At 38.6% G+C, this 13,662-nt stretch overlaps 1 protein-coding gene across 2 annotated transcripts in view; it reads right to left on the bottom strand.

The window, feature by feature from the left end:
- The window catches only part of LOC132817060 (inactive dipeptidyl peptidase 10-like), a 924,305-nt gene that overhangs the window by 112,983 nt on the left and 797,660 nt on the right, over positions 1-13,662 (bottom strand). For both annotated transcript variants that reach the window (XM_060827148.1, XM_060827149.1), the window contains one exon: positions 6,165-6,272. In XM_060827148.1, the coding sequence (XP_060683131.1) occupies positions 6,165-6,272 (108 nt within the window). The remainder of the gene's footprint in view (positions 1-6,164; positions 6,273-13,662) is intronic.

Here is a 13,662-nt window from a genome sequence, read left to right as displayed (position 1 = left end):
AAGCTTTAGAGAAACCTGACTGTGAGATAGAAAGCCACATGAATTATTTGATTAACTACAGATGAGATCAGGGAGGGAAGAGATGGAAGGTCACATGATAATGTGATCAAGGAAAGATGAGATTGGGGATTAAAATGGAAAGAGCTAACTTAAGACAAAACAACTGATCAAGTGAGCTTGTTGTAACTGTATAGATTTACTGCTTAAATGTTGTAGAACCCCTAATATAATGCATAACAGTATGACTTCCTTGTGACTTGTATATAATGAAGATAATTTTTTTGAATATGACATCCAATTTTTGAGTATTGGGTAAAATGAAAGCCTTCACCTTTACATATAGTGACAAGGGTATGCCATATTGCAAATGCAGCAGAGAGGATACTGGTGAAGGGACTTTATTTTACCAATGGTAGTTAGGAAGCACCTATCTTGTATTTGTTGGACTGGTGGTTCAAATGAGTATTAAAGAACCAACACTGGAGACCTGAGTGTTGAATGATGAAAACATACACAAGAGTAGGGATCACGAGTTGAGAGAACCAAACTGAGAAAGCTGCAACACAGGTGACAGCTGCCAGGAGAGATCAGAACCACTGCATGACAGCTAGGCCAGAATCATCAGGGCAGTAGATCTAAGCTGGTGCACAATAGAGGTCAGAATCACATCAGGTAGGGGCCCGAGCAAAAAATTGCCATAAGAGTAGTGGGAAGAAACTAGAGTTGATGACCAAGTGGAAACAGAGAAACGTGTCAGAAAATAATACCTTTAGCTGGGGGTGTGAAGCATTTCTAACTAAATTCCTAGCTGATGAGATAAAGATAGGAAAGAAAGGGCAATGATAACTATAATTAATTCGCACTTGAGACTCTGTGGATCATCCGCAAATATATCCAAAAGTAGAAACAACTTAGTAATGAGCCCAGAAACAAGCCCTAGGACAGAAACAAATTTCGGAAAACTAGGGGTATAAATTACATTGGAACCAACACAGCAGCTTAGAATGCTATTGGAAAAGGCAAGGGCTGGGTTTTCTGAGGAGCGGAAATTAACAATTATTGTACATAGGTGTTAACTAGGTTTTTAATTGACTACTTTCTCCTGTGAAACTATTTACTTAACTGTAGCAGAATCCTTTGAACTTAATAATTTAAATGGATACTTTCAGGCTTCCCATCAGAGGGGCATTGCCATCAGAACCTTCAATTTCCTCAGTCTGTTATGTCATGGATTCTACTTGGTTCTGATATATACATTGCAGAAATGACTATTGTGTATGTGTTTGTGGGCATGTGTGTGTCTAAATCTCTGCTGGGGTAATTTGATGAAAGTGTCCTTTTTGCAGTCTGTGTGTTTGCAAGCTGCTAACTAATTAATGTTCCTAAACAAAGTTATGCTGCTTTCCTTCCTTTCAAACATTTCTATAGCTTTTAGTCTGTATGTGACATAAACAGATTTTCTTTTATAAGCATGATATTTGTGGTTGATTTTGTGATTTTATGATTTAGATTAAAGTGGACACATATTACCTCAAAGGGAGGTTATATCCAACGTGAAAAAGTAAGTAGGAAACTTGCAAGGACAGCACCACCACCAAAGGAAGTTGCAGTCATTAAGCTAAAGTTCAAGAGAAGATCACTATTCTAGTTCAGCAGGGAAATGGATGGACAGGCTAACTGTGAATATTGAAGAATATAAATGGAGAACGAGATGAGACATGCACTGGCAGTTCAAGATGTTTAATGTACTGAACAAAGTAAAAATTAAAAGACTTTTGACATATTAACTATAAATGAGTCCAATGCACTGGAGGCAGCGGAAATTATAGGGCACTGATATGTATATCATAAAAGGTATTCAACAAACTGAATTCAGGATTCCTGAATGTAAACAGCCAACATTCTGGGTAATCAGTAAGACTTGCATTGGGTCTGGAGGAGTATATCAGTAAATTTGTTATGGATAAATATAAAATGACAGTTCAATGGGTTTGATGGAATGGAGGAAAGAAATAAAGGAGAAGAAAAAGGGCAATGAGAGAAGCATTCCAAAAGAAATGTATTCACTAAGTTCAGAGTTGCTTTTACCAGGCTTGCTCTGCATACTTCAGGTTTATGCTTCTGCACTAGCCAAATTACACTGAATGGATGTAACAGATAATTTATATGGCCAGCTGCCTGCTTGAAGAATGTGTGAAACACAAACTGACCTCATGAAAATGGGAAGTGCCACCACTAGGAAACAGGCTTGCAATTTGGGATTCATGTACCATTTACCATAAACGGAGAGACTCCTTATCAAGGCAAACATCCAGGCATTGTTAACAAAGTTATGATCAAATACACTTTATCAACCAGCACGACTTGTCCACACAAAGTTAAATGAAAATAAAGAGCACACCCCACTCTTTACATCACCTGGTCATTTTATTTGATTTTGAGCATCACTGTCTCTGTGTCTTAACATTTACTGTTTACATATGAAAAGCATTAGACTTTAAAATAAAATGAGAACATGGAGCTAGCTCATTAATATATCAACTAACTAATTAAATATTTTTCACTGTATAAATACAATGCTTCCAAACTTTAATAGTAAACATAACTTCCTCTCAAATCCTCCTGAACAAATGTTCAAAATGACTGAAAAGTTATAATTTTTACTAGCTCATAATTGTGTTTCCATATCTTCCACTGGCCGTGCAGCATAATGGAGCTATACTCATTACCACTGCTCTGCAATCACAGGTTGCAGAGATGGCCAGCTTGTTGCTTGAGATATCAATGCAACTGCACCTATGGCACAGCATCATGTGTTTATTTAAATTAACAATGAGGTTATAAATAGGGGGATGATGATTTAGTGGCATTATCACTTTAATAGTTATCCAGAGGCCAAGGCTAATGCTCAATTCCCACCATGGTCATACACACACCGGAAACTGTGCAAAGTCCACTTTTAACACTATTGAAATGTTACCACATAAGCAACACCTGTCCAGGAGAGTCAGCTTTTGGAAACTCTCCTACCATGTCACATTCAATCTTCAAACACAACATACTGCTTTGGTGTGACATTTTTTCCAGCTTCAAAACCTGCCACCATGTGGGCTGCAAATGAAATGGTCAGTTTACTGATAATTAGCACCAAATCAGAACAAGGAACATCGGACAGAACAGTACAGGAACACACCTTCAGCCCACCATATCTGTGCTGACCATAATGCCGTTCTAAATTAATCTCATCTGCTTGCACATGATCCATATCCCTCTATTCATTAAAAAAAAGAAAGAACTGTGGATGCTGTAAATCAGAAACAAAAACAGATGTTTCTGGAAAAGCTCAGCAGATCTAGCAACATCTGTGAAGAGAAATCAGAGTTAACGTTTTGGTCAGGTGACCCTTCCTCAGAACATTCCTGATGAAGGGTTTCTACCTGAAATGTCAATTCTCCTGTTCCTTGCATGCTGCCTGACCTGCTGTGCTTTCCCAGGAACACACTCTTGACTCTGATATCCAGCATCTGCAGTCCTCACTTTTTCCCTGATAACAATTGAAGTTGATCCCACCTGTCCTTATAGTTAATTCAGTCCAATCCAGGTAGCATCCTGGTAGACCACTTTTGCATCCGCTTCAAAGCTTGCACATCCTTCCTACAATGTAGCAACTAGAACTACACATAATACTCCAAATGTGGTTTACTTAAAGTTTTTTTTTATAGCTGCCACATGAGTTACCAATGTTTATATGCAATGCCCTTGCCAATGATGGGAAGCATGATGTAAGCCTTCTTTACCACCTTATCTAATTGTGTTGCCACTTTCAGGTATCCTAAGATCCCTTTGTCTGTCAATTCTCCTAAGGGTCCTGCCATTTACTGTATACTTTGCCCTTGCATTTGACCTTTGAAAATGCATAACCTCACACTGGTCTGGATTAAACTCCACTGGCCATTTCACCACCCATCTTTCCAACAGATTTATATCATGCTACATTCTTCGACAATCTTCCTCACTGTCCAGAATTCATTAGTTTTCATTTCCCATGAAAGCTTACTAATCAGATTATCCACATTTTCATCTACATCAATTTTATATATTACAAACAATAGAGGTCTAAAGGGTTTTCATTTTCATGTGTACTTAAGCTAGTTTGAGACCTCTTGTGGTACAGTGATACTGTCCATGCCTCTGAACCAGGAGACACAGGTTTAAATCCCATCCATTCCAATTCATAACACCTCTTAAGGGATTGACTAAAATTACCAAAAAGCCAGATTGCATCTGCTCATTCTTGTTCATATAGGTGCCTCACATTCAACATTCACCTCATTTACATAGGCTAGATTTGACCTTTTTGGAAAAGAAAGGTTTGAGTTACTTTAATGTGAAATTTTCATGAGCAAATGAGCAATGACAGGTTTACATTCGTGTTTCACTGGAACATAAAGAGCATGGTGTTTAGAAGTCAAGGGGCAAAATTTAATGCCTGGCAATTGGCAGACTGGCTGCACCCCCTCCTGACCTCTTTACCACCCCTACCCCCCCTCACCACCACCCCGACCAATTAATCCTCCAAGGAGATGAAGTCCCAACTCTTTGTGCTGACTGTCATTCTGATTAGTTAGCAGCTTGGTAATCCATAGACTCTCAGTTCCAAAACCAAGATGGAAGCAAGTGAGAGATGTCTCATGGCTGGGATGGAAGGAGGAAAAGAGAGGGAGGAGTGGGAGTCATATTGGAAAGGCTGGTGGTGGGTAAAGATTTTAGGGAAAAGAGCCCCAATGGGGGAAGCAACCTTCTCCCTTCCTATCCAATGAGGTTTGGTACCACCTGCCCACAATTGCTGACTGAACTCAAAATTATGGAGCTTTGACAAAGGGTCAGTTAGACTCAAAACGTCAGCTCTTTTCTCTCCTTACAGATGCTGCCAGACCTGCTGAGATTTTCCAGCATTTTCTCTTTTGGTTTCAAAATTATGGAAATTTGACTTTAAAATAAGTACTACTAATGTTGGAAGTCTGAAATAAATAAACAAAATGTGCATGAAGAACTCAGAAAGCTTGGCAGCATTTGTGGAAAGAGGTACGAAGTTAACATTTTGAGTCTGATATGACTCTTCTTTGGGACCTTAACTTTATAGTTACCACCAGACTGGCTGGATTTCTCTAGCACTTTCTGTTTTTACTTTAAAACATTGACTGATTGTCCCAGCCTCCCTAGGCATGTAATCTTCCTCTATAAAATTAAGAATGGGTTGAGGGCAAGCAGGAGGATGGCAGGAAGGCAATACTACCAATTTAATGTCCTTTCCACCTCCCCCTTCCTCCACAGTCTGTAAATCTACTGGTCAGCTGAGTTATAATACCTCTCCCAATGATTTCTGCAGTCAGTGGTTTTAAAATCTCAAGCTATCTTTCTTGTATAACAGGCTCAACTCAGAATCAATCTTTCCAAAGGTAAATTTGACAATCTTAAAGTGGGTCAATCTTATTGAAATTCACAAATGTTCATTATTCCAGTGGTTTTAGTTATTTACAAAAGTCTATAAGTGTTAAACAAAAAGGCTCATGACTATATTTCCTGGCATGTTGAATCATTGGGACTCAAATTTATTTCCAATGGTAGCTTAAAATGCTAGTATTGAATTAGCCATCAGCTATACATAATATTTGATATATCATTCCAATTACTACAATAAACCAAATATTAGGAAATGCATAAACCCTGCAATCAATGTAATACTGCCCACTTTGAACCACTGAGTGAGATAAATTTCCACTCAATTTATATTTATGTTGCACTAATCTAAGATTCAGCATTGCAGTAAATTCTTAAATAAGATTCCTACTGAAAATTAAATCACATTTATGAATGATTTGCCTATAATCAAACAACCGGTCAACTGTAGGATTTTGTTGTGATGAGCAGAAATTGTTGTGTTTCATCTTTCAAAGTAAAATAATACCTATCAAAACTCAGAGCAGTTAACCATTGTGAAATAATTGCTACTACTCGGCTGTAATATTTCACCACGTTAATTGGTGAAGGTGAAGGAGATTTGACAAACAATAAGTAATGCCAGCTGGAGTCATGTGAGCTATATCATGTTCTCTCATCTACATAAACAAAATGTCTTGTAAATATGAATCACAGCATCTCACCTGAAGAGTGAACATGGCAATATGATGGAATTCTCCACGACCACCTTGTTTTACAGGTACTGTCATAAAAAAATTGCTGCCATCCTTGGAGAATACTGGTTCCTCATTCTAAAAAAAAATACAAAAATGTCACAATATTATTAAAAAACATTTAAAATTAAAATATTAAAAGCAAGATGCAGGAAATTCAATTAATATTCTATTTTAATATCACACAGTTTGCAAAACACTATTCTGGAGCTATCATCTCTTTTGCTTTTAGCTTGCACAGATTGGGCTAATGCATTCCACAAATTCGATTTCCCAAGAAAGTGCCTAGAAGTTATGAAGTTTATTTCATGGAATCACACAACATAAAAGAAGGTCATTTAGAAACAGCATGTTCTTGGTAGGGTGAAGGCTAAGGCTGGTAGGTGGAGGGAATGATGGATGATTTGAGAAATTGAGGTTTTGATTAAGAATAAGAAAGAAGCATTTGTCAGGTAAAGACAGCACAGATTGCATGAATCCCTCAAAGAGTATAAAGGCAGTCAGAGTACACTTAAGAGGGAAAGCAGGAGGGCAAAAAGGGACATGAGATAGCTTTGGCAAATAGGGTTAAAGAGAATCCGAAGAGATTCTACAAATGCATTAAGGACAAAAGGGTAACGAGCGAAAGAATAGGGGCCCTTAAAGGTCAGCAAGACAGCCTATGTGTGGAACCACAAGGAATGGGGGAGATACTAAACAAGTATTTTGCATCAGTGTTTACTGTGGAGAAATATATGGAAGATAGAGAATGTAGGGAAATAAATAGCGACAACTTGAAAAATGTCCATATTACAGAAGAGGTATGCTGGAGATCTTAAAATGCATAAACATGGATAAATCCCAGCTGATCAGGTGTATCCTCGAACTCTGTGAAGCGAGGGAAGTGATTGCAGGGCCCCTTGCTGAGATACTTGTATCATTGACAGCCACAGGTGAGGTGCTGGAAGAGTGGAGGTTGGCTAACTTGGTTCCACTACTTAAGAAAGAGCCAGAGAACCATAGACCAGGAGCCTGATATCGGTGATGGGCAAGTTGTCGGAGGAAATCCTGAGGGACAGGATTTACATGTATTTGGAAAGGCAAGGACTGATTAGGGAAAATTAACACGGCTTTGTGCATGGGAAATTATGTCTCACTAACTTAATTGACGTTTTTGAAGTAGTAATGAAGAGGATTGATGAGGGCAGAATAATGGCTGCGATATATATGGACTTCAGTAAGGCATTCAGCAAAGTTCCTCATGGTAGGCTAGTTAGCAAGGTTAGATTACATCGAATGTAGGCAGAATTAACCATTTGGATAAAACCTGCTTGAAGGTAGAAGACAGAGGCTGATGGTGGAGGGTTGCTTTCCAGACTGGAGGCCTGTGTCACAAGGATCGGTGCTAGGTCCACTGCTTTTTGTCATTTATATAAATGAGATGGATGTGAACATTGGGGTTATGGTCAATAAGTTTGCAGATGACACCAAAGTTTGAGGTGTAGTGGACAGTGAGGAAGGTTACCTCAGAGTACAAAGGGATCTTGATCAGATGGACCAATGGACAGAGGAGCAGCAGATGGGGTTTAACTTAGATAAATGTGAGGTGTTATAGTTTGGAAAGGCAAATCAGGGCATGACTTATACACTTAAAGGTAAGGGCCTGGGGAGTTTTGCTGAACAAAGAAACCTTGGAGTGCAGGTTTATAGTTCCTTGGAAGTGGAGTTGCAAGTTGATAGAATATTGAAGGAGTTTTTTATGCTTGCCTTTATTGGCTAGTGCAGTGAGTATAGGAATTGGGGGTCGAAGAGTGTGGTGCTGAAAAAGCACAGCCAGTTAGACAACCATCCGAGGAGCAGGAGAATCGACGTTTTGGGCATAAGTCCTTCATTAGGAATGATGAAGGGCTTATGTCCGAAACATCAATCCTCCTGCTCTTCGGATGCTGCCTGACTGGCTGTGCTTTTCTGGTACCACACCCTTCTACTCTGATCTCCAGCATCTGCAGACCTCACTTTCTCACAGTAGTTGGGAGGTCATGTTATGGCTGTACAGGACAATGGTTAGACCACTGTTGGCATACTGTGTGCAATTCTGATCTCCCTGCTACAGGAAGAATGTTGTGAAACTTGAAAGGGTTCAGAAAAGATTTACAAGGATATTGCCAGGATTGTAGGGCTTGAGCTATAAGGAAGAGGCTGAATAGACTGCAGCTATTTTTCCTGGAGCATCAGAGGTTGAGGGGTGACCTTATAGAGGTTTATAAAATCATGATTCCCCTCTGGTGGAGGAGTCCAAAATTAGAGGGCATAGATTTAAGGTGATGGGGAAAGATTTTTAAAATGATTTAAAGGGCAACTTTTTTGTGCAGAGGGTGGAGCGTGTATGGAATGAGCTGTCAGAGGTAGGGGTAGAGGCTGGTACAATTACAGAATTTAAAAGGCATCTGGATGAGTACATGAATAGGAAGGGTTTAGAGGGATATTGGCCAAATGCTGGCAAATGGGTCTAGGCTTATTTAGGATATCAGGTTGGCACAAATGAGATGAATCGAAGGGTCTGTTTCCATGCTGAAAATCTTGTTGACTCTATGGTTCACTGTGTTCTTTTTAAAGGACTAGTCAATTAGTCCCACACTCCTGCTCTGTCTCAAAACCCTGCAATATTTTCCTTTCCACAAAAATTGCTATTGTGGTTGTTTTACTACCTTTTCAGGAAATGCATTTTAGTCTAAATCAGCTCTCTACAAAATAAAAACAAACACTCATTCTTTCCTTGATTTAATGCCAAATCTTTGTTCCCTGGTTACCAACTTTCCTGTCAGTCTTTCTATTCACTCATCGTAATTCTGAGCAGTACTATTAAATCTCCCATCAAACTTTTCTTCTTTAAGAAGATGAATAATAGCTTCTGCAATCTGGTTTGATACTGATGCCCCTCATTTCTGGCAGCATTCTAGTAAATCTCCTTTGCTTTGTTTCCAAGTTTGTCCTGATGTGCACTGCCAGAATTGGACATGTGATAGTTAATAAAGCACAGGACTCTCATATGTTTTTAATGGCCTTATCAATTTGAGTGCAACTTCAAAGATTTTGTATCTGTGCATCAGCAGGAAGCTCCTTTCTTGTACATGTACCTCCTTTAAAAATGGACCACTTAGTTTATATTGCCTTTCTTCATATTTCCTTGAAAACGATAATAATTTACACTTCTTTACAATAAATTCAAACTGCCACATTTCTGCCTGTGTCCTGTTGGAGCCTTCTCCTATCCAGTTGACTGCATATTTGAATAACCTCTTCCTCTTTCAGTATACTTCAAGAATCAATTGCACACATGTACTGAATTCACAGGTTGACCAACACAGGTTAAACATAAAACACTTCCTTAATGATGCCCAACCCCCCCACCAAAGCAAAAACGCAAAGTCAAAGCATAATTCAATACCAAAATACAACTTGAAAGAAAATTGGAACCTGTTTTATGGAAGATTTTATGGAAGCATTACAACTTTAGATTTTTATTAAGTCTTATTAAAAGTTATTATCAGCAATATCATTTCATTTTTCCAGGATCTTTCTCAAGTATCTTATAGACATTATCACTGAAGTAAAGATAATCTGAATATGTTCCAATCATCCAGTACCTCAAATAGCCCTGCCAGATGATACAACAATTTTCTTGTGCTCCTTTTAATTCAGTGAGCTACATTTGGACCCAAAGTCTAAGTTAGGGAACCGAAAAGTGCACTTTGGGCAACTGGTTTACTGTGTTTCTGTGTTTCCAACGGATAGAGAGACAGACAGTAAAATGATTTCTTCATCCAGTTGTAAGTTTAAACCACGTCTCAATGATTCTGAGGTCCCTTTTGTCTACTATCAAGAGGCAAGGTGTGCAGATGGACATGTGGAGTACAGTTGAATAGTTCATAGAATGTGTTAACATCTGGATGATAGGGAATGGAGCAGCTGCTGAGAATAACAAATATCTTCTAAAGCTCTTGTAAGATCTTTCTCTTTCCGTTGTGAACCTGATCACTTTGAATCCAACATGAAACATTAAAACAGAAAACTTTCAGGCCATGGGTGGAAATGGCTTGTGTGAACATGGTGAAAAAGTTTGAGTGCAGAAGGGAAATGCTCAGTCATTTTATGCCTGGGATAAAGGTTCATAAAATCCACAACAAATGCCTGTAGAGATCTCTTGACAAACGAAGATTTCATGCTGGTGTGAAGGTACTTGTCTATTTAGCCAATGTACATCCCTCACAACTTAGGCAGTAGTCATCAATATCAGCAGTCTTCCTGGACAGTAATATTGCTCACAGGTCAGCACAGTCACCTTTTCCATTGTTTGAATTTCTGCTTGATCATGAAATGTTACCAACACTTAATACTTCAGGCTGTTGGGAAGCATGAATTGCTTCACACCTCTCTCAACATCATGAAATAGATGATAGTGTGTTCCATTCTCTTTCCTGATCCTCTTCAAGCATCTCAATAGTTTCATACCTGTTTGGATGCCTTCTTTAGCTGGTTTGGAGTTGGTGAATGTTGGGCCTTTCAGTAGTTGTACAGTCTACTGATACCCATGTCAAATAGTGAAGCTGTCTGATGTACTCTTTCAAGATCAAAGGGAAAGTCTTACCTGGCTCTACCTGCCTATGTGATTAGGATCTCATTCAAAGGTGCTTTGGTCTTATTTTGCTGAATCTTGGTGTGATTTTCATAGGATTCAGGGTCAGAATGCTAAATTTGACTTTGGAACAGAGGTACAGCATCAGTCACAGCCTCCTCTAACTGGGCAGGGGTGGATTTCCTCTTGCAGTCAGTTTTCAAAATAAAGATATCAGCATTTGTATTAAATCTTCCTGACCTGTACCTGACCTGGAACTGAAACTGAGTAAGCCCATTGGGTCCCTGTATCTCCAAACCTTGCGCATGATTGAAGGTGGCTGATTGTCTGTAAACACTTCAAACTCTGCACTGACCAGAATGTCTCTGCAATTTTGGGAAATGGCCCAAATCAAAGATAAAAGTTGAAGTTTCATACTAGAGCAATTCTGTATGTTCCTCAAAAGTGGTTTATGACAATAACTAACATAAGTATTAATCATTCATTTCAGCCTTTGAACCTGTGACAACACCATTCCCAAGCCAAGGAAACAACATTGGTTTCCAGTCTGAAAGGGAGATGGAAATCTGGGTCATGAAGGATAGGTGGTCAGATAAGTTTCAGCTTGTGGGTATTATGACCAAACCAGGTTCCCTAGGTTGTAATTCCATTATCAAGCTGGATGAGGAAGAAAGAACCAGCTTCCTTCCTTATTCATCTGCCCTCTCGGTTGTGGCAACAATTAATTTTTCTTCCAGACAAATTAATTCATGTATTAAAAGAACCAATTTAACCAGGTTCTCATAAATTAAAAGCAGTGAGTTTGCCTGATAAAGGTACCTGCCAATAACCACGCAGTAAGTCCCAATTCTTAGGTATTTGCTAATTCTAAAAGTATGGCCTTCTTCTGTCTTTCTAAACTTTCTTGGCAGATTTGGGAATCATCTTCAAAGCCCAAGACCTAGAGCAATCCTCAGAGCCATTTCTCTCATTTTTAATTTAACCAACCACAAGTAACCAATATTAAACAAATTGTCTCACCCACGTTTTATGTAAAGATCTAGGACACTAATTGGCAAATGTTAAAATCTGCTAGGATCTTCGTAGATTGGGTTGGGATATCTGGTCGGTATGGACAAGTTGGACTGAAGGGTCTGGTTCTATGCTACACATCTCTATGTCTCTATGACTGATGTTATGTCCCAAAAACATCACCTCTTCCTTCACAAATTCTGTTTTCTTTAAGTTTATTACCAGTTTTGCTTCTCATAATTGCTCAAAGAGTTCTGCCAACTGTACCATGTGATCTTTCCATGATTCGTTAAAGATCGCTACATCATCCAGATAAATAGCACAGTTTGTTAACCCAGCCACAATCTGTACTTGAGCCTTTGGAATGTGGCCAGTGTGTTCTTTATTCTAAATGGCATCACTTTGAATTGATATAGCCCATTTGGGGTTATAAACACAGAAACTTATTTTGCTTTCTCTGATAAAGGTCCCTGCAATAACCACGCAGTATGTCCAACTTTGGGATGTAACTGGCTTGTCCAACTTTTTCTGTACAGTCCTCCAATCTTGGTATTGGGTAGGAGTCCAATTTTGTCATGACACTGACCTTCAGATAGTCCACGCAAAATTGTTGAGTCCTGTCAGATTTGGGAACTAACACAATTGGCAAACTCACTCACTCTGACTTGGTTCGATGATATCTTCGTTAAGCATCACATCCATTTCCTTCTGGATCTGTGTGGCTTTGTTTTATTGGAACAGCATTTCCTACTTCCAACTCTTGCACAATATTATTAGCTCTCCCCATCTTATTCCTGCAAATGTTCTCATACTGCTGTAACAAATCTTTCAACTGGTTTGCTCCTGAGACAGATAATTCACTAACCTAACCCACTTTCAAGGATTTCCTCATTGTTTAACATATTTTGTGGTACATCAAACTCCACGACATCTGGATTTGATTCTTCACTTTGCGGGGCAATAGCTTACACCTGTTGCTTCAGTTCCCTCTCTCTATTATAACAAGATTTCAACATACTCACATGATATACCTGATATTATTATTCTAATAATATGGCCTTCTTCTGTCTTTCTAAACTTTCTTGGCAAATTTGGGAATCATTTTCAAACCCTAGAACCTTTTCAACAATCTTAAGAGCCATTTCTCTCACTTTTAATTGAACCAACCACATGTAACCAATATTAAACAAATTGTCTCACCTACCTTATATTTAAAGATCTAGGAGACTAATCAGCAAATGTTTAAATCTTCTAGGATCTTTTGTACCCTAGATCTGTTTAATTCTGTCCAACTCTCAGACTGGATCTGTCTAAACCTGTCTAAATCATGGACCCGAGCCCCGACGCTATTACGACATGTCAATGGCCTTCTGTTAATTGAAACAAATACCCAGAAAATCTCACCTGGTCTCATAATCTGTTAAAATATAAGTGACAGAAAACTCCCAAATTCCACTATTTAAAGAAAATGATATCAGTTTATTCCTTAAATTTAAAAGTGAACATTATACAACAACTATTCACAACTCTAAGCTCCCCTTTCTCTTAACTGCCTATTATCTGCCTCCAACTCTATAACAATATACTGTTCCGATGAACACAATTATTAAAATTGCATCAACTTAATTTCAATACAATAGTGGCTGTTGTCTCTGGTGTTTTTCCCCCTATTGGCTTAAGATCTCCCTGGGTCATCTTCTGCCTTTTAATGTAAAGATGTTTCATATGAAAAGGCACCCTTGATATTGGGAGTTAATTTGAATGACAGTCTTTGTCAATGGCAGTTACTCTCTTGATGGCAGTTATTCTGATTTTCGAAATGCCTGTTTACTTTAAACCATA

Source organism: Hemiscyllium ocellatum, chromosome 7 (assembly GCF_020745735.1).
Source record: "Hemiscyllium ocellatum isolate sHemOce1 chromosome 7, sHemOce1.pat.X.cur, whole genome shotgun sequence".
NCBI classification, from domain to species: domain Eukaryota; kingdom Metazoa; phylum Chordata; class Chondrichthyes; order Orectolobiformes; family Hemiscylliidae; genus Hemiscyllium; species Hemiscyllium ocellatum.
The sequence above is the reverse complement of the archived record's forward strand: the minus strand, read 5'-3'. Positions and strand labels throughout refer to the sequence as shown.